The sequence below is a fragment of the Alexandromys fortis genome, unplaced genomic scaffold (assembly GCF_014885135.2).
Source record: "Alexandromys fortis isolate MF-2015 unplaced genomic scaffold, M_Fortis_MF-2015_v1.1 scaffold_77, whole genome shotgun sequence".
Lineage (NCBI taxonomy): Eukaryota > Metazoa > Chordata > Mammalia > Rodentia > Cricetidae > Alexandromys > Alexandromys fortis.
Window position 1 is genome coordinate 2,873,419 of NW_026067967.1, and position 25,451 is coordinate 2,898,869.

A 25,451-nucleotide genomic window follows, 5' to 3' on the forward strand; every position below is an offset into this window, starting at 1 on the left:
TTCCCCCATCCTCTGGCTCTGGGAGCACAATGTTCTCAGAGCCCTGGAGGGGTGATTTAAGTACCCCTTGTTTAGGGCTGAGGAGCCAATCAGCACTTACGATTAATGGAGATGGATTAAATTAATATGTAAGAGTTAGCCAATAAGAAGCGAGAGCTAATGGGCTAAGCAGTGATTTAAGTAATATGGTTCTGTGTGATTATTTCGGGGCTGAGCAGCCAGGGACCAAGAAGCGGCCCTCCCCACTACACAGGGGCAGCCTCCCCCATCCAATAGAGGCCTGTGAATGGCATCACCGTCTCCAGTCTCCATCAGGAGGCAGAAATTTTTTCTTGACTTTGAGAATTCAATGACACCGGAGAGAAAGCAAAACAAAGATAATGTTCACTCTTGAGAATGTTATTGTTTTTTTTTGAGAAAAAGTCTCTTAACCCTTATCTTGAGGGTCTGCCAGGGAGTGACCCTTCGACAGGTCTTCAAATAGAACTGGAAATAAATGGACAACCCAGAACAACAAAACCCATTGAAATCCACAACATTTGTTTAGACTTCTTGGCACCAGGTCCAACATAAAAGGAAGACTTAATTAAAACAGGGTCAACTGCATTGGGGGAACCTCTGCAGCACACGCAGGAGGAGAGGCCTGCCCTTTCAACTCCATAACAAAGACTCGCTGTTGACAGAGAACCGCCATTCTCCACAGTTTTGGCTGGAAGGCAACCCGTTCTTTAAAAAAGCCACATGAAGCTATTTTAAAAGCCCACCAGCACTTTCCCTAAAATCAGCGGCGCTCAGGAGAAACAGTCTAAGTGTAGGAAGTAGATTGAGGCATCCTCTAGGCTCTGCAGGCCACAGACCTAGAGAGTATGAAGTGAAGCCAGTGCCCATGGCCTGTGGGGGCATGACGGATATGCCCACAGACAGGGTAGGTGTCAGTGGTGTGTCACGTTGGCTTTACTTTCTCTCCTGAGGAACAGTTTGGTTATATAAGCACACGGAAGCACCGCAGCTTAGTTCCTGTATCCTGGACAACCCATCCTGTTTGGACTCCACTTCCTTCTGAGGTGGGCTGTTAGAAAGGGAGTGGATGGGTTTGCACTCTTCCCCACCCACTGGGTGATCTTCTTAGATGACAGTGAACTTCGAGTGGGCTTGTCTTTGGAGAGAGGCTTACAGTTGTGGCAGTGATTTTTATCTTGGTGACACCATCAACTGGACGTTGAGGCGGAGAGGGATCTCTTGATCTCACACCTGTAAGGTGAATCACCTCAGCACACATAGCTTCATGTATTATGCTTTGTGGTAGACATGGTGCTGGGGACATGGGACACAGGGACAAATGGAATCAGCTCTGGTCCAGAGGCCATTCTGAGTTAGGATCAGAAAACGAACAAATGAAAAGTCCAAACCAGCACAATAGAGTATGTAACAACACCATTATTGGAGGTTTAAAGATAAGCATTAATAGCACAGCTATATCTCAGTGTGGAAGAGCAGAGCTGACTCAGGAAGCCCACTGGCCATCTCCTCTCTCTGTCACCACCTGGATGGGTCATCACTAGAATGAAGCTGCGATCATTACATCCATCTCCCTCAGCCCATGTGAGTGTACCCACGCATATCAACACGATGCCATCAAAAACAGCCTCTTGGTACATTCCAAGTTGTGCTAGAAATGTTTGCCAAAAAAATATAGGTCAGATCCCCCAAGGGACACTGAATTTCCTGCCTTGGTTCAAAAACGGGGCAACTGCGAATTCTGGTTTCCACGTGCAATCACTGTTTGTCTTCCATTTTGTTCTGCAAAACTTGCTCATCTGCAGACCTAGCACACTACAAACACTGAACGCCAACTATGAAAACTCAAGGTTTTTTTTGTTTGTTTGTTTGTTTGTTTCAATTTTGATTATTATAGGGGTGCATGTGTGGAGGTCAAAGGACAACTTTCATGGAGTCTGTTCTCCTTTTTCACCTTTATGTGGGTTCTGGGGCTCAGCTGAGATTGTCAGGCATTTGCAGTCAGCATCTTTACCCACTGAGACATCGTGCCAGCTCCACCCCACATTTTTTTTTAAAGGTCATTTTTTTAGTTAAAAAAATCACATGGGGCTGGAGAGATGGCTCAGACATTAAGAGCATTGCCTGCTCTTCCAAAGGTCCTGGGTTCAATTCCCAGCAACCACATGGTGGCTCACAACCATCTGTAATGAGGTCTGGTGCCCTCTTCTGGCCTGCAGTCATACACACAGACAGAATATTGTATACATAATAAGTAAATAAATATTAAAAAAAATCACATGAACAACAACCGAGGGAGATACCTGGCATTGGTATCCACATGTACCTGCATACACACAGCACACACATACTATACACACCACACCCCTCACATACACCACATACACACACCACACTCTGCACACCACACCACACATACACACCACACACACATACCAAACACACACAGATTACACATACCACACACACATACACCATATATACACATACACCACACACATACCACATGACACACACACCACACATATACCACACACTGAACACATAACCAACCATACCACATACACTCATATAAACACAGCACACACTCACACACACATACCACATGTACGTACACAACACCACACACACCACACACACACTCACACCTATACCACATATATGCACACCACACCCTCACACACATACACATCACACATATACACACATACAACACACTCACACACACATATCACACATACCACGCACCACACTCACACAAACATATTACACACATATACACATACCAAACACATTGCACACACACATCACACACATACACACATACCAGACACCACACACTCACACACATATACACATACCACACACACACACATCACACTCATACACATATACATACACCACACAAACACACACATATCACACACATACACACATACTACATACACAAACACACACACATATCACACACATATACATATACCACACACAGCACACACTCACACACATATACATACACTACACAAACATACACATATCACACACATACACCATACCACACACACCAAGCACACACATATCACACACATATACACATATCACACACATACCACACACTCACACACATATCACACAAACATACCACATACACCACACTCATACACACATATCACACACACACACACACCACACACATCAAACACATACCTACACTCATGCATACACGCACGCACACACACACCACATACACAGAAATAAAATACACCCAACAACAAAAAGGAGTCAGAGCAATGTACAAAAGCAGGTGAGAAGCTACTCTGCTTCCTGTATCTGGCTGAAGTTCAGATATCCTTCTCTTAACACAGAGAAAACTCCTAAGAAGTTTGTGATTATTTTTTAAAATTCATTTTTGGCCTTTCTGGATTTTGAAAATAGGATATATTTCTTTAGCCTCTTGGGTGACTGTGAGATGGATCTGGCAGCAGAAAATCCTGAGTTGAATTCCATAGGCTGGGGAGAAATGTCTCCATCCACATTCTCTGAGTGAGATGGGTTCGAGGAGGTCTGGAAGGTGTGCAAACGCTAACGAGTGCAGGTTTCCATAAAAAGTCTCCCAACGGGGAAGCCAGCAGACAGCCCTGCACGTCTGTCGCATTGTCTGCCCCTCTGTGGGTAGCAGGGAAGGAAAGGCCACACAGGTGGCGTTTCAGCTCAGTCTACATAGAAAATGACCATGGAATCAGAAAATGCCAACCCTGAAGCTCCAGATGCTTCCAATTAGACCCAGAAGGTTAATATAGTTTCAAACATGACTTGGAATATTCAGATATGCCAAGGAACCCAGGAAGAGTGGGTACAAAGGAGTTTCTTTTCCTATTGTAATATTTACTCTTCCAGAAATAATTACCACAGACCCCAGAGTCCCTTTATTCCGAGAACTCACACTTCACACTCGTTGCTTTCTTTTCCTGGCCATGAACATGGCAAAGGCTTACACATGTCTCTGCTTTATAAACCAAAACTCCTTGCTGTCTCCTTCTCGGCCGCTGGCGAATCAGACTCTCTGGGAAATAAGGTTTTTGGAATGCGTTCTAACTCAGAATTTTGATATTCGAAGCAAATACTCATCAACCCGTGATCGCTGTCCTGACTCAGAGGCGGCCAGTGAGTCAGTCAGTTGTTTACACATCTGTGTGAGAGGTAGAAAAACATCCTCTCTGCTTGCTTTCCCAAGACAGGTTGAAGAAGTCCTCACACAGACCTTTTCCCACCGGCTCATAAATCTCTGCAGTTTCCCGGCCCAGTGTCACCAGCACGTGGAGACACCCTCACACAACAGGCCCCCTTGCAAAGGCTATAAAAACTCAAATGCATTTTGTGTGAACGTTTCTGAGGCAATTCTAAGCGTAGGCATCGGAGGCCTATCTTGAAGCAATTTGTAAGCGGAAGTCCCAAACCTCTTTCGTTTATCGTATGAGCGTTTCTGGGGCTGCCACTGCAAATTAGTCATGAAGGCTGGGATTTAATAAGAGAGAGAGGCACACAGTTCCCAAGAGGACAAAAGTTCACTGGGAACTTGAATACACTTGAATCCCAGAGACCTTCCACACTGGAAGCAAAGCAAATGTAAGAGACAGCGAAGCGCCTGGAACTATTGTCTCCAAAACACCACTCAGCTGGTGGCTGTTAATCAGGAAAGACATGTTTGACCCAATTTGTGGTTTTGACCAAGTTTAGCCTTCAAACTACTCATATCATTAAAGGAAGAAATCCCAGAACACTCAGATCAGACTAGTCAGTGCGCAAGAAAGGATGTGCTTTGAAATGTCTAGAATGTTTGCATCCCAGGGATAACAGACCTCACGGAAAGTTCTACATCTGTGAGAGGCTGCTGTTATTTTGAAGCCCAAGAGCACAGGTTCAGACTTTATGGTAGCAGCGGCATCACCTTGGCAACCAGTCATGTTTGAGCCTTAGTTTTCTTATCTATAAAGTAATAGCAACAAACAAACAACACGCATACAAAACAAAAAACAAAAATGCAAATTGAGAACAATACAATTATATATGGTGGTGTGGGAGGTCCTTCTGTCTATGTGTTGCTTTTATTGGTTAATGAATAAAGAAATTGCCTTAGTCTGTTGGCAGAACTTAGATAAGCGGGGAAAACTGGACTGAGTGCTGGGAGAAGGAAGGTGGAGAGGGAGACACTATGGAGCTAGATGTGCTGAAACTTTGCTGGTTGGCCACGACCTCGTGGTGATATACAGATTAATAGAAATGGGTTAAATTAATATGTAAGAGTTAGCCAATAAGAAGCTAGAGCTAATGGGCCAAGCAGTGATTTAATTAATACAGTTTCTGTGTGGTTATTTTGGTTCTGGGCGGCCGGGACAAACAAGCAGCTCTCCTCCAACAATATGGAAACTAAAAGAGCTTTGTAGAAACAATAAGCTATGTAGAAAAAGAAATTAGGAAAAGTCATATTTACAAGAGTCCCACAAATAGTACTTGGACTAGGTGTTAATGGTGTTTGCTTACGCTCTAGTGTAAGGGAGGTGGAGGCAGGAGAATCAGGAGTTTGAAAGATAGGGAATGCAAGTCCAGCCTGGGCTACATACCAAGACCTTATTTCTTACAAAAGTCAAACAAATGAAATTGAACAAATAATAATCATGGATTAAATGTTAACCAGTGAGGTAAAAGATAAGTATGCAAAGTTGATCTGATACAAATAAGTGCCATATTTAGTGAATTTTCAGTAAGCAAAGTTATTTTTTATAATTCTTATTTCATGTAAACTAGCCTCCAGGAGGCTGTGTCTGAGCTCTACCATCAGTGGAGGAATGTTGTGACCAGGGCTACATAACAGTGGTCTTGTTCTAAATTCTGCACAAACAAGCCAAATGCTTGCAGCCTTCTTCTTTTGTCCCTGTGATAGGATATCTTAGGTTCACACAGCTAACCTTCAGCCTCATGACGGACAACTATCTAACAGCGTTCTCAACTTTCACCTGCTTTGGAAGCTATTATGAAAAGTCAAACTATGGTGTTAGAAGACACAGCAGGCTTATTCTTTTTGTTTCTTAGCCTCAATTATGCTTATAAATTATTTCAAGAATTATTTACTGAACCCTCTATGAAAACACTAGAGATATTTATCTCAGCGAGTGAAACAGATAAAACCTTATTCTCATAGAACATACTTGCACTCCATCCATCCAACCATCCATCCATCATCTATTCATCTATTCAATCCATCCATTTATCCTATCCATCCTTTCAATCCATCCATCCAATCCATCCATTTATCCTATCCATCCTTTCAATCCATCCATCCATCCATCCATCCATCCATCCATCCATCCATCCATCCATCCTTTTACTTCTCTCATATGGTGAAGAGCACAGGAGATGTTAAAGAAAGAGAAAAAAATATACACAGATGAAGACACAGCTTCCCTGGGGCAGCACAGCAGAGAGCGCCAGGCAGATCTGAGAGGAGGCCCCGGGCTCTCACAGCGATTTCTGCAGCAGAGAATTCCAGAGGACACTGTCCACAGATTCAGAACGGGGAACAAAGCATTTTACAAATGAGCTTGGAGGATAGAAGCTGAGGCTGGTAAAGGACAGGTGTTTGAGGTAGACTTCCGAGTAAGCAGAGACTTATCAGGATTGGAAGAGAAGGTAGTTGAGCATAGAAAACTTCTGTGGGTTTTCATCCATTAATAAAATATATGGCAGATGGTCAGGTTAAAGGAAAATACTACAGACTAACTAAAGTTGTTGATTCAGAGAGGGGGAAAAACTTATCAATCACCTAGTAATCAAACTTTGCTTTTGTTTTGATTTAGAACTTAGGCTTAAGGAGAAAACAGTCTTGATTGTTTTCCCATGAGGCGCCAGCACCGGGTGGGCTCCTGCTTGGGTCAGCTGTCTGGTGCTCTGTGTTGAGCCGGAGCAGTGTTTATAATACACAGCCCTTAAGCTTCCTGCAGCAGGGTTGGTTGTGGGTCATTTTGGGTCCTCTCCTGATACCGTGGATTGGGATTTTGAGAGAGAAGACTGGAGTGTGTAATTTTCATAAGTAGTTTCGTAGGAAACCTTACACCAGGCTCGGGTCATTCACTCTCAAGCACCTTCTCGCTTTGATGATAATGATCCTTTAATTGCTTATCATCATTATTTTACACAGCCCTCTTTCTGTTTTTCTTCTACCATTACTTGAGTTTAAATTCTTTGTACTTTCTCTGATTAGAGATATCTTTTTTTTTTCTGCTCCTCACTCCTGGACACCCCTCCTTCTATCCCCATTGAATCTGGAGAGTCTTTAGGCTTCATCTATTCTTCCACTAAGTAGAAGGGTCACCATGACAACTTCCCGTCTATGTCTCTCTGCTTGACTGCACATGAGAGGCACTGATTGGCTCGCCCGGAGTCCACCCTGTATTGGGAGGGAGACAGGACAATTTTTTCAAGCTCATCTGTGTTGAACTTTGGCCATTGTTATTAGACCTCCAGGAGCAAGGGTTCGGGACAAGTGGGCCGTGACCTTATTCAATTCCAGCAGTTTACTTCTCTCCAGTTGATGGAGCGAGATTTGAGGACCTCATTATTTTGCAAACAATGGAGAAAGTCTACTCTCTAATTATCCCTCTAACACAGAAACTTTTTGTGATTCCGGCAATGTTCTTTTCCTAGTGCTTAAATACAACTTAATCACAGGAACACTTAGTGAAAATTGACCATGCCCTGTGCCAACATTCTCCCTGAAAACTCTTAAGTGAATGAAGCCACATTTTACATTCACGTTAAACAAATTTAAGACTGAATTATTCAAAATTACAAGTCATAGCTCTTTGGGTTTAAGGAGCTATACATAACAGCAATCCACACCTCTGTTTCTATCAGAAATTATCAGGAAAAAAAGATTCTGTGTATCTTCCATCCATCCACCCCTACTTCCAGCTCCTAAGTACCACAAAGAAGGACCTATGGGGTGTAGGGTGTTGATTTTTACCCATTAGCAAACAAATATGGCTGCCCCATTGGAATTCTAAGATCCATTTATGGAAGCAGTTCTGAGTGGCGAATAGGAAGCTATAAATCCTAGACCCGGGCTCAGTTCTTTTCTTTTGTTGTTTGTACAGCTTTGTGTGTGTGTGTGGGGGGGCACTCACAGTCTTGAGTTCTTTATTTCCCTGTGTGAAAGTGGGCTTCCCTGCTTCACGGGGTAGTTTAAAAAACTGTATTTGGGTCCACCCTAAAGCCTTGATGTACTATATATGAACACATACAGCTACAATTCATAGACAGCATCTATCTCCGTAGAATGGAGGGCAGAAAAGATTTAGAAGAGGTGTCCTGTTGCTTGCCCTGACTTGTACCACTGGTAATCAGGGTGTCACTTCCTTTCCTAGCCATAGTTTGAGCTGGTTGATTTATGGATCTGTGACCCTGCCATTGTATGCTGTGCAGGGAGACAAAACTACAGACATGCAGAACTCACTGGGCTTTTAAGAGCTAATCAATTCCAACCAGTCTGTTCCCATCCAGGGTTCCACCTACGGCTTCCTGGAGAGATCCGAGCCCTCCTATTCAAAGGCCTCTTAGGAGGCTAATTCCACATCCTCTCCTGGAACCCTGAGTCAGGGAGCTGCTTGACAGTGTTTAGAATGGGCTAGGGGCACATAGGGAAGGTTTATGTTGGCCAGTGGTGGATTTTAAGATGTAAAGGCTGGTAAAGACTCAGATCCCAACTCAGTGTAGGAGCAGAAGGCCCCTGAAGGCCTTGCTGTGTGCTCTGCCTGTGCTGCTGGGAAGAACCTGGGCTTTCTTTCTGGGGTTGTATAACCAAGCACCTTAATACTGTAATTCACAGCCCTACCCCACCCTGCTTCATCGTAAGGGACAGCAGCCTGAGACTCACATGCATGGACTCCTGTAGGTACCTGTTGCTAATTTCCTTTAGCCTAGGGAAGTGTTTGCTTTGTTGTTGTTAGGCACAGAGGGGGTTGACTATATATATATATATATATATATATTTAAGAATACAGATTCAGGCTCCTCCCTAAATTTTTGAGTGGAAAAATAAATAAATAAAAAAAGAAAATAAATAGAATTGAAAAAAAAAAGAATACAGATTGCGAAACACTGGATTTTAGCCACGCAGGACTAGTGGAGGGAGAGGCCTTGGGACAGTATCCACACAGGCTAGAGACCAGCAACTGGCTAGCACACGGTCTTGGGCGCGCCTCCTTCTACCTCTGAGTCTCTTCTCTTGGAAGCACAATATACTCTGACTTCGCAGGGGCTGTTGTGGGATTCAGAGATAATGAAGGCAACTTGACCGTCACAGGACAGGCCAGTGGATAAAAACACGGGAATTTAGGAGTGTTAGTTATGATCCAGCTCAGTGTTGTGTTTCAGGGGCCCGAGCTCTGCTTCCCACACCGTCAAGTGCATCAGAGCACATTCCACAATCTGACAACTCCACCTCCACCTGCACTGAGTGTAGACATCCACTTCTCAGGGCTTCGGTTTCCATCGCTTCATCCCAGACCCAAGGCCCTGAGAAGCCAGCCGCATGGCAGTTCACAACTGTCTGTAACTCTAGTTCTAGAGCATCTGGCACCCTCACAGATATGCAGGCAAATCCCAGTGTGTATACACACACACACACACACACACATACACACACACAAAATAAATTTAAAAAACAAAGTCTCTAAGAAACACATTCAAAAAGTTTAACGTTACCCACGAAGACAAGGGGCTCTCTAGAGATCTGCGTGGCTATAATGGTCTAATGCCAGGAAATAAAATAATAGCTCTGGGAGTGGGTTAAGTGAGGGGGGTTCTTTTCTTATTTTTTTCTTTCTTTTTTCCCTTCCTTCCTTCCTTCCTTCCTTCCTTCCTTCCTTTCTTTTTTGAGGCAAAGTTTCTCTGTGTAACAGCTCTGGCTCTACTCTAATTTGTTTTGTAGACCAGGCTGGCCTGGAACTCAGAGAGATCCACCTGCCTCTACCTCCTGAGTACTGGGATTACAGTCATGCACCACCACTGCGCAGCAAAGGTGGGCTCTTTATGGCAAGGCAACTTTTAATTTTCTTCGAAAAGTTTTATGCTAGTAATTGGCTAGTCCTCTTCTAGCCTAGAACCTTCCAGAACATTTGCACTGCTAGAGACTCTTTTTGAACTAAACTTAGTGTGAATCAACACACCCTTTGGTGCACTTTACAGGTCAATGGGAGATCAAGGTTGTTCGAAGAAAGGTTTGCTCAACTCCTGCTTGTATGTACGTATTTCCTGGTTTGACTGAGGAAATTCCCCCCCCCCCCCCATAATAACTCTTTGATCACCGTGGCAGGGTTTGCCAGGGACAAAGGAGGAAGAGGACAGAGCCAGTCAAAGAGAAACAAAATCACTTTGTTTAAATGGTCAGGGAAATCTGCCGTTGGCCAAAGGAAGTCAAAGCGAGAACACCCCGTTCTACTTAATGAACGGCTCCAGCTTAAATAAGGAGAATGCAATGTTTGTGTCTACACGGGTCCGCTCCATGGGTCCCACCTCCACGCCCAGCCTTCTACAGTCAAACTCACAGCCGGCTAAGGAGTGCCTTCAGTCCTGTCCACAGAGCAAGCTGCTCCTTTGGAGGTGAAACTCCTGGGCAGGTCACATACAACTAAGCATGTAGTCCCTTTAAAAATGCCAATTCTTGATAAAAAGAATAAGCCAGTTCTCTCTATGACTGAGGTCCATGTCATTTAGACACGCAGTCATTTTTCTCTCTCTCCCACCTCTCTGCTTCGGACTGTTACAGTCACGTGGGATGGATGAACTATTTAGTATACTCCTTGAGACATTTGTGTCAAATAATAGCTAAACAATGTCCCTTGGAGAGGCTCCTCAGGCCTTACTTATATCCATTCCAGCAGGGATTTCCAAGTCACAGCACCAAACCGAACTTAACAATGCTGGTGTGCCCAGCTGGTCTGTTTGGAAAAGTGCCCACTTGCGGATCAGAGCGCTCAGGGAAAATGACACGCCTGCAGATAAGCCCGCAAGCTTTCTCCTGTCAGAAAATGCAAAGAATGTGTTTTCACCTGCCTTCCGTTTTTATCTCAAATACCACGAACCTTAGCGGTAACTCTACCGTTCCAGTGCTCCAGTCGGCTCCACAAGCTGGAGATGGCCAGGGTAAAGATTAACACTCAAAATCCCCAGAAAAAACACCTCCTTCTGCAGACGAAGAAATTGAGGTCTGAGAAGGGGCGAGAGACTTCCAGAAGGTTATACTGTGGGTGACAGGCATTGGGCCAGTCCATTGTGCAAGCGAGTTCACAAGAAGGCAGGTGCTTATCTATCAAACATCACATTTACCATGGCTATAGGAAGCTGGCCTGCAGGTACAGAAAGAGCGCAGAGAACTGCTTCCGAGTTAGCTGTTTAAGACCTTGGATAGGCTAGTTCCAGTTTCTTTCTCAGTAAAATAGCAAGTGCTTTGTGGGAGTTCCTCGCCTGAGGCCCAGTCAAAGACATTGTAAGCATCTAATAAACGACAGCTTTTCATATCCTGTGTGTGTAGAATACTGGCCTGGGTGCAGAACCAGATCTGTTTGCAGAGGAGGATGGTGGCTTGGCTCAGGGCCAAGGGATGTCATCTTTTTTCAAATCAAATAAATCTTTAGGTGTTTTCCACAGAGCATCCAACTTCTTTTTTTTAAACTCAGCCCTCCTTTTTCTCTTAGCCCTTGTAGGTACTTGCGAATGAATTTGTTACTTGAAACTACAGATAATTTTGTTTAGTATCTGGACCAAACCACGGAGTACAGCGGCATTTCAGAGGACAGAGATGCACACGTTCTGAGTGAGTGGTGCTTTAGTTAAGGTTACCATTGCTGTGATGAAACACCATGACCACAGAACCTTGGGGAGGAAAGGATTTATTGAGCTTCTGCTTCCACATCATAGTTCATCACCAAAGGAAGTCAGGACAGACAGGAACTCAAGCAAGGCAAGGACTTAGGGGAGGGGGCTGATGCAGAAGCCACGGAGGAGTGTTGTTTAATGGCTTCCTCCCCATGGTTTGTTCATTCAGCTTGCTTTCTTATAGAACCCAGGACCACCAGCCCAGGGATGGCACAACCCACAGTGGGCTGGGCCCTTCCTCATGAATCACCGAAATGAGAAAATGTCCTACAGGCTTGCCTACAACCAGGTCTTACAGAGGCATTTCTCAATTGAGTGTCCCTCTCCCCTCGGGCCCCTGCTATCATTCCAATTTGTATCAGGTTGACATAAAACTAGCCCTTACCGGAGGGTACTGAGTCAGATGGCATATCCTAGGGATGCTGAGTCGGGGAGCTCCCAGTACTGCGAATGGCCAGGCCCTTTCCAATGGAATCTCAAAATCTTCCCATGCAGCAGAAGCATTGCTCCTATTTCATACAGAAAAGGCTATGGGGGGGGGGGTTGCTATGCTAATTATCAAGGTTATCAGGACCTGAAACTGGAGGTTAAGATCGCCCAACTTTAAAGTCTGAGCTATTTCCACTTTCCATAGTCCAACTCTCTGATAGATTCTCTGTCAACCCAACCATTAGTCAGGCTCCTCCGTCTCTTCTGATAGGCCAGGCAGTGGACTTCACTCTCTGTCCTTGAAAAACCCACTCTGAGCAAGAATCCTGCCAAATGGCTTGAGCCAATTAGCGAAAGTTTTCTACCTTTGATATCCAATGACCTTGGAACCTTATTACCACCCACGGTCACTCTACTTCTTGGTTATAATCCCCAGTTTTCATTGTTAGAATTGTATCTAATCTTGTCCCTTGGGGCAAGAGTATGCACAGCGGTCCCTATACCTATGACGATGTCCTCCATTAGAATAAAGTCTGCTGTACTGTCTCAAGTATCATTACAACTTTTTCATTAACGCCTGCATCCATCCATACAGGCACACTGAGATTCAAAATGCTATAGCCACAACTGTGTGTGCGCCAGCTGGAGTCTAAGAGAATGAGGAAGGTACAGAAACATTGATGAAGGCTGGGTATCTTGGGAGAAGAGCACTCATGGACCCTGGCTGCCATATTGGCTTCGTCTTGACACCTGTCTTTTGGGTTGAAACCTGTCCTGGCCTCCTGCCGGCTTTCGCTTGTTCCTAGTAACCATTAGTGGGTGCCCCTGCCAGTCAGACCTACGGAAGCCCAGGCGGAGGTTGTTCCAGGGAAAAGGCACTAAGGGATGAGGGAGAACCACTCTCCTCATAGAGTTACTCCAGCTTTTTAGGTCCCCTGAGATACTCCTGTCCTTCTTTCCAGGTTCTGGGGTGATGTGGAGTCGAGGTGTGTTGGAAGCCTCATTTCTACTGTTGGCTGGACCTAATCAGCTTTGGTGTGGGACCAGGTCCTTCTACAGAGCGTTTCTTTGTTAACGGTAACCTGGCAGGGCTATTTATCATTTCAGAAACTGAGAGGGCCTGGCTCTCCTCCTCTGGGCCCTGGGGCTGTCCTTCCCTCAGATGTAAATCTACAAAGTCATCCTAGGCCAGGTCTCAGATGAGGCTCAGGGCTAGGGCAGAACCTGAAGTCACTGCTCCCTTGGACGCAAGGCTGGTGTGCAATCGACCCCTGGAAAGAGGCCAGATGGAAAAGAAACCCAGAGCAACAGCTCAGGGTGTCACGCGTCCAATCACCTAATTGGGCAGTCATCTGAAGAAGGGTTAGTGGAAAACACACTGTGCTTAGGTGTGAAGGACTAATCCAAGAAGACACTTCAGTCTGCCTCAACCTGCCTTAGCCTCAGCCAGCTGCAAGCCAACGGCCTGACTAGATCTTTCCTCTGGGGAGAGGCTCTGAAAACGGCGTCTAGATAATCGTCACCTCACACCCTGGGCAGCCAATCATTCCTGGAACAGTAGTGGTGCCCAGCCCTGAATGCCCATCGTGTGTGCCCAGTCCTCAACTATGAGGCAGTGTCGTGAACAGCGGGGCAGTTTTTTGCTCACACTCTGGTTGCAAGCCCACAGGTCCAGTCTTGGCGTCACCGTGTGACTCTGGGTAACTTATTTCTCTGTGTCTCAGCTTCTTCGTTCTACGGAAGATAACAGTGCCTCCCCCTGAGGGTGTGAGGATAATTAAATAGATATGTAAAGATCTGAGGGTAGGATCTGGCCTTACAGTTAGGATTTTCTCCACGTCCCAATCATTCCAATTCCAGTTCTTTTTTTTTTTTTTTTTTTTTTTTTTTTTTTTTTTTTTTTTTTTTTTTTTTTTTTTTTGCTGGTGTTGTTACCTATTTTCTCCCCCACCCTGTGTCCCCCCCCCACTGCAGCCCTCTGGCTACCTGTATCTAGAGATGTTCTCTGGGTGGAGGTGGTTCAGAATCCTGGTTCTGCACACATGGAGCCCCACCTTGCTACCTCTGCTTTGTCCGTTGCTCACTCATTAGAGAACCACAAGTCTGGTTTAACCTGAGCCAGGAAGCGCTCCCCGTCAATCCAACTCCCTTGAACACATAAAAGAGACTTCATTTTTAGGCAGAAATCATGGTCCATTCTATCCAGACCCTCAGACCTCCGGTTTAACTGCCACAGGGAGCCAGATGGCTCACTTTCTAACAAAGGCTGGTATCATGACAAATACAGAGAAAAATTTCATACATTTTCTTGGTAGAAGCAAACACACACAGAGGTCTTAGAGATAGGAACGGGGGCTACAAAAAGAATAAAACGATGTAATGAGCAGGACCAGAGGGCGACACAGAGCTGAGCAGGAAAGATGGGAAGGAAGCAGCAGTCAGACATTTGCCAGCAAGACTGCTCCAGCCTGCCTCACGTCAGAACACACCAGGGAAAGACACAGTCCTCTTGATCCGCATTTCTTCCTGAGTTTCCAATGACTACAACAACACAACTTTTCAAAAGAGCAGTGTCTTTTTTTGTTGTTTTGTTTTCCTTCCCCACTCCCCAGTTCATAAATTTCACCAAAATGGTCCTCTGTCAGGTCTGTCAGGCCCAAAGGGAACTTCATTTCCCCAGAATCTGGTGGTTAGACAACAGTCAGCCTTCTTCAGGTACTAGGCAAAGGAGCCATGTTCCCTAACCCTGGCCGAAGAGACAAAAGGCTATCTAAGGTGCTATTAGCGTACCAAAGCTCATGCTGGCCTCCTGGCTCCCTCAGTATCAAGAGCACTTGTTACGCACTTCAGAGTCCGTGCTGACATCCTGGTTCTTCTCAGCGCTCCTCCTGCCCTGCCTTTGCTCCTGCCTGTTTCCCCAGCGGCTCACTTCTCCTTATAGCCCTGCTATGTCAGCTATGCTTCTCCCTCCCTGGCTCCCCTCCTTTCTCCCTCTCTGCTCGGCTCCTGCTTTCTCTCACAGCCAGGCCCTGTCTGCTGGCATGTTCAGTCTACTTTCTCTCTGCTCTGGACTCTTCCAGATGCCTCTGGCTGTTTTCTCCCCCATCTTTATAATAAAAACCTCCCCTTCACCATATCACAGTTTCTACCAGGTCAGCACCAGCCTTCCTCACGCCCCCTATTGGCCCAGGGAGATCTAGTCAGCTTAGTGGCTGGATTGGTTCCTATTTCTGTCCTTTCCTGACCTTAATTAGCTTTCTCTTGATTCCCTGGGCCCCCAATGTGTGCCCCCTTTTCTTAGCTAGATTGTTTTGTTTCTACTATTTATGCTTTAGCAATTTGAGACATGGATATTCTGAACTTCTGCTTAAGTCACCCCCATGACTCTCATTTCTCTGTCTCCCTTGGAAACTCCTCCTTTCCCCCCAACTTTGACGTCTTTTCCTTCTTTTTGACTCACTGAGTTTAAATGAAGTTATTTGCATAGGTGCTACTTGGGGTTATTTACTGGAATATGGGCATCTTATCAGTGGCTACACCACTAAAGAAAATGACACACCCCCAGCACCCATTATCTGCTCATAGTTCCTCAGTGATGAGCAGAGCCTCATGAGCTCCTTTTATGTGTATGACACAAAGTCATGACCCAGCTACTGCAGCTACAGTGAGCTCATGAAGAAAACGTCCCTGTCACGTCCAGAAGATGCTCTTGTAACCCTCCTCCCAAGCGTCTGGCTCATATACTTTTTCCACTCCCTCCTCTGGATGTTTCCCAAGCTTTGGAGCAGTCGGCAATAGATGTCTCAGCTAGGCACAGCCTTCCACATAGACAACTCTTTCAAATCCCAGTCCTTTGCTATCATCTGTCCCAGCCCAGCACCACTGAGAAGAAGCAGTCGCAAGTCTATGATTACATGTTCCCTGTATAACATAGGCTTTCAAAAGTGCTCTGTAGTCAGGTGTGGTGGCAAGGGGTGGAAGCAAGAGGATACAGTTTTGCTGTACCATGAGTTTCCAGGCCAGCCTGGGCCACAGGAGAACCTGTCTTCAAACACTTAGCCACACTGGGTGGTTGTGGCGCACTGCTTAAATCCCAGCACTCAAGAGGCAGAGCTCTGTGAGTTCGATGCTAGCCTCATCTACAGAGTGAATTCCAGGACAACTAGGGCTACCCAGAGAAACCTTGTCTCAAGAAGACAAACCCCAAAAAACAAGCAAGCAATAAAATAAAAAATTAAATCATAACAAATGAAAACAAAGCAAAACAAAAAATCTAATTTATAACTACTCTATAAATGTCAATCATGCATTGGTTTTGCAGCGGTTCTCAGCCTGTGGGTCGCAACCCCTTTGGGGTCAAACGACCCTTTCACAGGGGCCACCTAAGCCATTGGAAAACACAGATATTTACGTTACAGTTCACAACAGTAGCAAAATTACAGTTGTGAAGTGCAGCGAAAATAACTTTGTGGTTGGGGGACACCACAACATGAGGAACTGTATTAAAGGGTTGTAGCATTAGGAAGGTTGACAACTACTGGTTTGCAGGATACTGTACATTTATAATGGCTTTATATGATATCCTATTACATATACATATCTAGACCTATGTCGTTACAACGATCAGGCACCTTGCACCGAGAATCACTGAGAGCATTTCTATTTTCCTGGCACAAACAGATTTTTGCATATATTTTTTCCAGTACTAAAAATGAAAACAAAAACTATTTCTTTAGAAAACTTCTCTCAAATCCTTTGGCTTTAGGAGAAAATGTGATGCCCTAGCTTTTGCCTATAGAGTGACATTTTTTGTTGAATCTAAGTCAACTTCTAAAGGAGGGATAGTGATTTAAGGGCTGGGAAGAGAGCCTGTGTTTGGTGCCCAGGGCTATTTATTGTCCTCAATTACCCAGAGGTCTGTAGGTGTTGGAAACGAACAGGAAAAGGGGAAGGACATGGAGAGGTGACAGGTGGGGACTGATAACAGTAGGAACTACTCCTCTGAGCAACGCGTTATCGTTTGGAGGTGGCGAAGATCCAATATCCCCTTGCTAACTTCTCAGTTCATTTCCAGGCTGGTGGCGTTATATTTTACCGAGCGCATGTTTAAAATCAAATGTGTCCTTGTTGGGCCATTGACTCTAACGTAGCCTCTAACAGTCAAGAGACAAGGACACTGGAGAGGATTTCTCACCCTCTACGGGCCAGCCTCTCCGTGGCCCCCTTAGTAGGTACTCACCGAGGACGGCGGAAGGTCAGACCATATTGCTGACAGGCCAGCCCCACCGTGGGTGTGTACACAATGGGCATGAATTTCTCCACGTCTGAGGTCAGCACTCGGTAGAAGAGCTTCTCATTGCGGTCTTGGAGAGTCATGAGAATGATGTACCTTGGAAAGGAAAGAAAACGCCAGCTGATCCCAGGGACACCACTACTGGGCCGACCCCCCTGATGACGTCATTGTGTTTAAGAAAGGAGGCTTTGCTCCAGGGAGGAGTTACACTTGGCGGTAGCCACGCCCTCAACCCACCGCCATTGTAGGGCGTGCCATTTTCCTAGCCATTTGTGTACGTTTCTCTCCAATTCTGGACTCTACTTCCCTCCTCCCTGGAACCTTTACCAGCACACCACAGTCCCTATGGCTGGGGAGCCTTCTCAGCCTTCCTCCCAGTCACCTGTTGAAACGAGAGTCTCTTGGGAGCAAGTGTGTGAGAGGAGAGCGAGCAGGGAGCAAGTGTGTGGAAAGGAGCGGGAACCAGGAGCAAGCCCCCTCGAGAGCTCTCGGGAACATGCGCACTCATCGCTTCCTGATCCTAGAGCATCATTTCAGGCAAGTGAGAGAGGCCCATGAAGTTGGAAAGCATTGAGCAGGCCAGCATTAGAGCGTAGCTTTTATAATTTCACATTTTAAGCAAATGTTTGACTTTGGACGCTCATTCTTTTTGGTACGTTTAGCAGGAATTTCTGATGGTTCAAAGCTCGGGCATGGATCAGTTTGTTAGGCTATCTGCTGTTTAACTTCTGGTTTGCTCTTCGAGGTGAGGTGGCTGGATGGACAAAAGGGAGAGAATATTCGACTTGGTGGCAATTTGGTCTTGGGGTTAATGTGAGCAGAGCCGTGAGCTTAGTGCTTTAGGAGGGGCGACATGGTTGTGGGCAGGGACACGCTTGTTTCCTGCTTCTCAGAAGGTACGGGTGACTTGGAGGAGACACAGGGAGCTAGGGGCAGTATGAACCTCACATGCTACTGAACTTTGCCCTTCGTGGGCATTTAGCTCTATGGATGTAGAGAGAACCATTATTTTCTTAATATATATCTGCTAAAGTCCATGGCAAGATGACACTTAAAAAAAAATTATCCAGAGCTCACTATGCCCCAGGCAACATTCTAAGTACATCATGAAGACATGCATTTAATTCTCATAAAATCCAATGAGTCAGATACCATTGGCACAGAGTTGGCAGAGTAACTTTCATTATTCAATGCAGAAAGGTAGGTTTCACCCATTCTAGAATTAGTCTTACATCAACTAGGCTTTGCCATCTCTGAACTATGTATGGCAGAGAGTTAAATTCATAGACGCTGAAGTCAGGGTATTTAAATCTCATGCTGACTCATGGTGGGCACCTGGGTGGTGACTACCACCTTAGTAACGCTTAACATTGGCTCGAAGACTCTGAAACGGGATCTTTGCGGTTGTGTCTCCACTGAGGAGTATTCAGAGGGAGTGGTGCTCTTATTTGTTGCCCATGACCTTCAACACAGCATCTCGATCCTTCTCAAGGCATCCTGTCTCCATGACCCCTTTCTCCACTGTTCCTCCTTGCTGCCCTCCCGCAAGCGCCTGCCTTGTTTCATCAAGGCTTCTGGGACTGACTCATCTGTGCGATCACTCAGATGGCCTCCCAGACTGGTCAAGTCCTGGTTCATTTTAGCTGTGCTTCTGCTCTAAGCCTCATCTTTAGGGAGACCGTAACTCTCTTTAGAGACAGAGCTGGATCTGAAGTCTCTCAGGTTTTCCTAGTCACAGAGAATTTAGAAACCCCCTGGGAGCCTCAGGGGAGAGCATCTCAGCCTCAGGACTGGGCACAAAGAACAGACTTCAGCTACTGACTTGTCCAAGTCGCTCGGCTGCTTCTCATAGTATCTCATGATGCGGAGGAGCTGGACATCCTGGCTGAGGAAGCAGGGCGGGATGAGTCCATGGATGCCAAGCTGCAGTCTTTCTTCAAGGGTAAAGGCCATGCCCTGGAGAAGAAGAAAGGAACACACATTTAACGTAGGTCCAGGAAGCCAACGGATGGACGTTCCATCTGTAGACAGCCAAAGTTAGTGTGAATTAGTAAGAAGGGATGGGCCCAAAGCTCACCTCTGCTGTTTCAAAGAGGGCTGTCTTGTGCTGGTTGTATTCAGGCCTCCCGACGAGACAAACGAGGAAGGCAGACACTTCAGCAAGACTAGATTTTGCTTTTTGAAAAAAGAAGCTGAGGTTCATAGAACACCAGACTGTAGAATAACGCTCCTTCTATGCCTCTTCCTCCAAATCCCCCTTTTTTACAATAGCGTGGCATATATATCAAAGTTAATGAATAAACATAGGGGCCCACCATACAATAATGCTTTTAGCTTATTCAGAGCTCCTTGATTTTCATCATGCCCACGCGCTATCCAGGACTCCACCCAAGCAAGACACATTATATTTAGTCATTTTCTTAGGCTTGTGTTAGCGAAGACAGCCTTCAGGTACCCTTAGTTTCTTACGACCTTGATCTTTTGGAGAGTGTTCCTCAGGTCTTCTCGACCAGAACAAGTTGAGGTGGGGCTGTAGGCTTTTAAGGGAAGACCATGGGAAGAGAGGGCATTGTCTCTGCTGGTGAGGATCACAGCCATCAAGCTGAGGTAGGGCTTGCCAGCATCTCCCACTTTGGAATTACTCTGCCTGGGAATTTATATGTCAGAATTGATACATATTGGGATAGACTCATGCACGGTTGTATTTATGTTATTGCTCTTATTGCTCCAGCTTTGGCTTTTGGGCAATCTTCCAGTTGATTTCAGTGTCTTTTGACACACTCCCAAAATACAGGGTTTGTGTGTGTGTGTGTGTGTGTGTGTGTGTGTGTGTGTGTGTGTGTGTGTGTGTGTGTTGAGTAATCTCTCACTTTCTGGTACTCCAGGGATGCTCATCTTGTATGTTGCCTGCTCTGGTTCTAGAACCAGACTGGGCTCCCCATAGATTTATAGAACGGTAGCAACAGATCAATCCCAGCTTGTCTTGAAGACCATTTCTTCCCTGGGAAGTGCGTGAACTGTGCGAAAGGCCTACCTTAAGACAGGGCACTTTGCTTGAGACGATGACACACAGGGACATGTTCAAAGTACTCCACACAAATCCCAAATATGCTTTATCAAAGATTTTTCCAAAGTTACTGAAAGGTTGGAGATGTGGGATTCGGAGGAGACACGAGGCAGAATGGGCATGTATGGTTCAGAGGGGTCGCTGAGGCAGAAAGTCTTTTTGGATAAAAGATTTACTAGAAAAGTTATTAATGGCATAAGTGCACATACAGACAGACAGACAGGATGTCAGGGACATATGGCAGGCAGCAAACCCATGAGACAGACAGACTCCTCTTTAAAAAAATGTTTTTAATGTTATAATTACACAAATTTCCCCTTCCCTTTCCTCCCTCCAAACCTTCCCATATGTCCCCCTTACTCTCTTCCAAATCCATAGCCTCTATTAAAAAATTGCGTTACAATATGTGTTTGTGATATATATATATATTCCTAAATATATAAATACAACCTATATGTTATTCAGACGATGTGAGAGAAGAAGGGCACATTTAGTTATGGCTGACCCTTGCACTTGTTGGCAATATGCCTGCTAATGGTGGCTTGGTGTTATCCTGGAGCCTGGCAACTTGAACCTGTAATTTCCTTGGAAACGTAACAATGGCATGTGCCATTCTAACGAAATCCAGATACCCGAAGATTCTGTTAGAGGGTTCGAGATTCAGAGACAGGCTCCTGGTGGCCACACTGTCCTTTCTTTCCTCTACAACAGTCCTGAAAAAGAAGTTGCTGCAGGTAGGTACAGCCTGATCAGCCTGTAGTCTCAGACCTAACAGTTACCAGTTTCAAACACCCCTGGTGCTTGTCAACAGCTTTGTAAGCAGGGGCACCATGCCAGTTCCCATATTCCTTTGTAAGACGCAACCTTGCCCACAGACTGGTCATCTTTATATTTTTCTTACCCAAGACAGGGTCTCACCATATAGACCTGGCTGTCCTGGAACTCATTATGTCGTTCAGGCTGGCATCGAACTCACAGAGATCTGCCTGCCTCTGCCCCCCTAAGTGCTGGGAATTAAAAGTGTGCGCCACTAAGCCCAGCCAGACTGGTGACTGTTACCAAACACCATTAGGTAGGTGACTCTTAACTGATTTGGAAAGACTACGGTTGCCTCTCCTTGGCCGCAGGGATCCCAGGGATTCCAGACATTTAATTATGACATCATCATTGCTAATAGCCACCGTGACTTTTAATAACAGCCTGCTTCTCTCTACAGGCTTAAGTGTTTCTCTTGGCTGACTTCCACCAACTTCTTTTGTATTTGAGGAAAATGAATGACTGTTTAGCAATGGGTAATTTTAAGGATTTAAAGAAATTACTTTTAGAAGCTCTAGATTTATAAACTGGCAAAGCAGAAAGACAAGTTAGCAGTTCCGTGGCTCCAAAAGGGATAAGCATTTCTTTTTTGCAGGGGGTACGGGGATTGGATCCATAGCCTCGTGCCTGCTAGGAAACACTCCTCTCCTGAGTTATATCTCCAGCCTTCTTTTTATTTTAACGTTGGTACAAGGTCCCACTAAATGGCCCCAGCCTATAGAATCTGATGTATTTCTCACAAGTTTCAACCTCCTGCCTTCAAAGAGCCATTTGCTAGTCCATCTTCCTTGGAGACAAGGGCTTGACTTGATCTTAATGTCTTTGACTCACAACACAGCTCTACGTTTTTGTAACTTAACACAAGAAGCATGAGCAGAACATGGTCTAGGAGCCCCACATGGCAGGGAAAGCTGTGTGGTGAAACCTGTTCTTTTTTTTTTTAATATTTATTTATTTATTTATTATGTATACAATATTCTGTCTGTGTGTATGCCTGAAGGCCAGAAGAGGGCGCCAGACCTCTTTACAGATGGTTGTGAGCCACCATGTGGTTGCTGGGAATTGAACTTCAGACCTTTGGAAGAGCAGGCAATGCTCTTAACCACTGAGCCATCTCTCCAGCCCCGTGAAACCTGTTCTTACCCATCCCATGTGTCACGCCACCAACGGACACCTCTGTCACAAATTTCCCACCAAAGGATTTCCACAAATTTCAAGTAACACTAGTTTTGTGAGCACAGTTTAATGAGTACCCAACAAGAGTCATCTAACTCTAGTCATTCTTAAAAACAAAGGCAACGAAGTGGCTGTCTCTGTGGGATGCTTAGAGATAAGTGGTTGGCAAGGCAGACAGCCAAGGACTTTTCAAGGTGACTCAGCAAGGTGACCATGAAGAGAAAGAGTGATAGAGTTTGCTATACTAATACTATGCCAAGCAATACTCTAAAGCCCTCCCATCCTCCACATACCTCTAAGGCGAGGGTCAGGGGAGGCCATGGGTGGAGAGAAGAAAAAGAGTGGTGTCAATGGAAGATTCCCATTGGCTGTCCTTCTCCCTGGGCCCCTCTTTATTCCAGGCTTATTTACTCACATTTGTCTCAGTGTGGTAGACCAGTTGTCTCTGGCTGGTAGATAGACAGACAATAAGAATCATGTATGGTTCTTCAAAAGCTAGTATTCTGTTTGGAAGACCAGAGAACCATAAGTCTTTGTAAATTCTTTATGTGATTCTGACACTATTCAGATTTGGAAACTGCTGTCCTAGGATGTTTTTCTATCTGAGTTTTTTTTTTTTTTTTTTTTTTTTAAAGGAAATGAAGAAGGTAGAGCCCACAAATAAGAGCTTCAGGGACAATGTAAGCTTTCCTTGCTCTACCCTGGCTCAGTCCAGTAGCTACCGCTAGTCATTCCTTAAAAATAAAGGCAACGATGTGGCTAATTCTATGAGATATTTAGAGATAAGTGGATGGGGAGGAGGTGGTTGCTCAACATCCAATCCTGCCATCTTTCCTTTCAAATTGTTGGCCAAGCCTCCTAGATTCCTGTTGTGGTAGAGCCCAGGTTTCCATCCCAACACTAAGTAGTCAATATTGCCACTCTAAGTTACTCTAAATTTGGCTTTAGCCTTTAGTGGACACACCTGAGATTTGGAACAGACAAAAGTTGCTTGCTCGTGTGGAAAAACAAGATTGCTTAGGAAGCCCTTGGTTTATTTTAATTAATGGAACTGCATATCCAGGGGATTGGGAAAGCAACATCAAGTGAGACCCTAGGGCCACACATACAGCATTGTTGGAGCCCTCTCCAAAGTCTGCCGAATCAGAATGAGAAGCCTGGATCCTCTACATCTGAGGCTTAGAGTGCTGTGCTCATCAATGTCCATCTCCCTTAGAAGAGAGAAGACCATTATATTCTTCTACTCATTAATTAAACAAATGCCAGGCTCCTCTTCTGTACCAAGTACTTTGCTAGATGCTTGGGTAGCCACTATTTACCCTCATCTGTGCGGAAAGGTCCTAAATATTTGCTTAATATTGGTATTAAGGCCTCATGTTAAACATTAATTTAGATGGATTTACTGCTTGAGAGGTGAAAGGAATCTTGGCCCAGTATCTTTGTTAATGATAAAAAAAATGCCTTATATATTTTAATGCTTTATTGTATTAAAAAATGTTCCCGTCTGGCTTATGCCAATTGAACCTAGACAGGGCAGGTGTTATTATCCCCATTTACAGAAGAAGAAATTGAAGCCTAAGTGGGTCGTGGGGATGTGATTCCCGAGGGACATTCAAAGTCACATGAAAATAATAGCTATTTCTTTTGGAAGACTAGCTTGTGCAAAAATGTTGATAAGAAGAATCTGCTCCCAAAATACTTGACAACTCTGGAATTTTGTCCGCACTGCACAGGAGATGAATAGACAGAAAGTTTCTGCATAATTCTCTTGGGAAAAGTCAGTGGCAGTCTGGATGCTGCACAACCCCGTATCCCCAAGAGTTTATTATTTAAATTGTCGACCATGTTATTCTTGGCTCCCTGATCCCTCTCACTCAGCTGAACCTCACCAGGATAACAGCGGAGGAGCAGCCGAGAACAAAGGGGGCAGTTTCCTCCCTCCAACAACATAACTGCGCTTTGATGGGTCCAGCCTGGGAGGACTGAGTCAAAAAGGGGACCATAGCTAGAGTAATAAAACAAACAGTCTTGCCTTGAGAGGGGCTCAGAATAGACCTTGTACATGCATACCTGGTGTGTGTGTGTGTGTGTGTGTGTGTGTGTGTGTGTGTGTGTATGTGTATGAGGGGTGGAGGTGCCAGAAAGTGATATAACACAACTAAAGACAAGCTCTCAATAGTGCTATTCTCTAGCTGTTGATGAAGCTTCTCCAGGCCTTCCATGGACCTAATCCTCATTCTCCTGGGTCTTGACTGTTTTCTGACCATGTGAACCAGGAAGGAGGTCATTTTTTCAAGAGACAAATGACCATTGTGTATCACAGATAAGGGTAACCAGTCTCTGTCTTGTCGCCAGGAAGCACCGGTTCAAGATCTAGCACCCATTGGGGAGTGGGTTTAGAACAACTGCCCACATCTAAGTCCATTGTCGGTGTTCTGGCTAGTTTTTCCTCAACCTGACACAAGATGGAATCATGTGAGGAGGGGGAAGCTCAGTTGAGGAACTGCCTCCATCACACTGACCCGTGCGCATGTCCTTGGGAGCCTTTTCTTGCTTACTGCTTGATGTAGGGGATCTAGTGCCACACTCGTGAAGGCAGTCCTGGAGTATGTAAGAAAACAAGATGAGCAAGTCACAGGAGCAAGCTAATAAGAGTGTTCCCCCAGCATCTCTGCTGCAGTCCAAGCCTCCAGTTCCTCCCCCCCCCCCCCCCCCCCCCCC

General features: G+C 45.2%; 1 protein-coding gene across 4 annotated transcripts in view; it reads right to left on the minus strand.

The window, feature by feature from the left end:
* Window positions 1-25,451, minus strand: part of Me3 (malic enzyme 3) — a 140,682-nt gene that overhangs the window by 52,643 nt on the left and 62,588 nt on the right. For 3 of the 4 annotated variants that reach the window (XM_050154473.1, XM_050154474.1, XM_050154476.1), the window contains 2 exons: window positions 19,494-19,627; window positions 17,618-17,767 (listed from right to left, as the gene is read on the minus strand). In XM_050154473.1, coding sequence (XP_050010430.1) covers window positions 17,618-17,767; window positions 19,494-19,627 — 284 coding nt within the window. Of the gene's footprint in view, window positions 1-17,617; window positions 17,768-19,493; window positions 19,628-19,748; window positions 19,890-25,451 lie in introns of those variants that run through there. The other variant, XM_050154475.1, reaches the window with a different exon arrangement.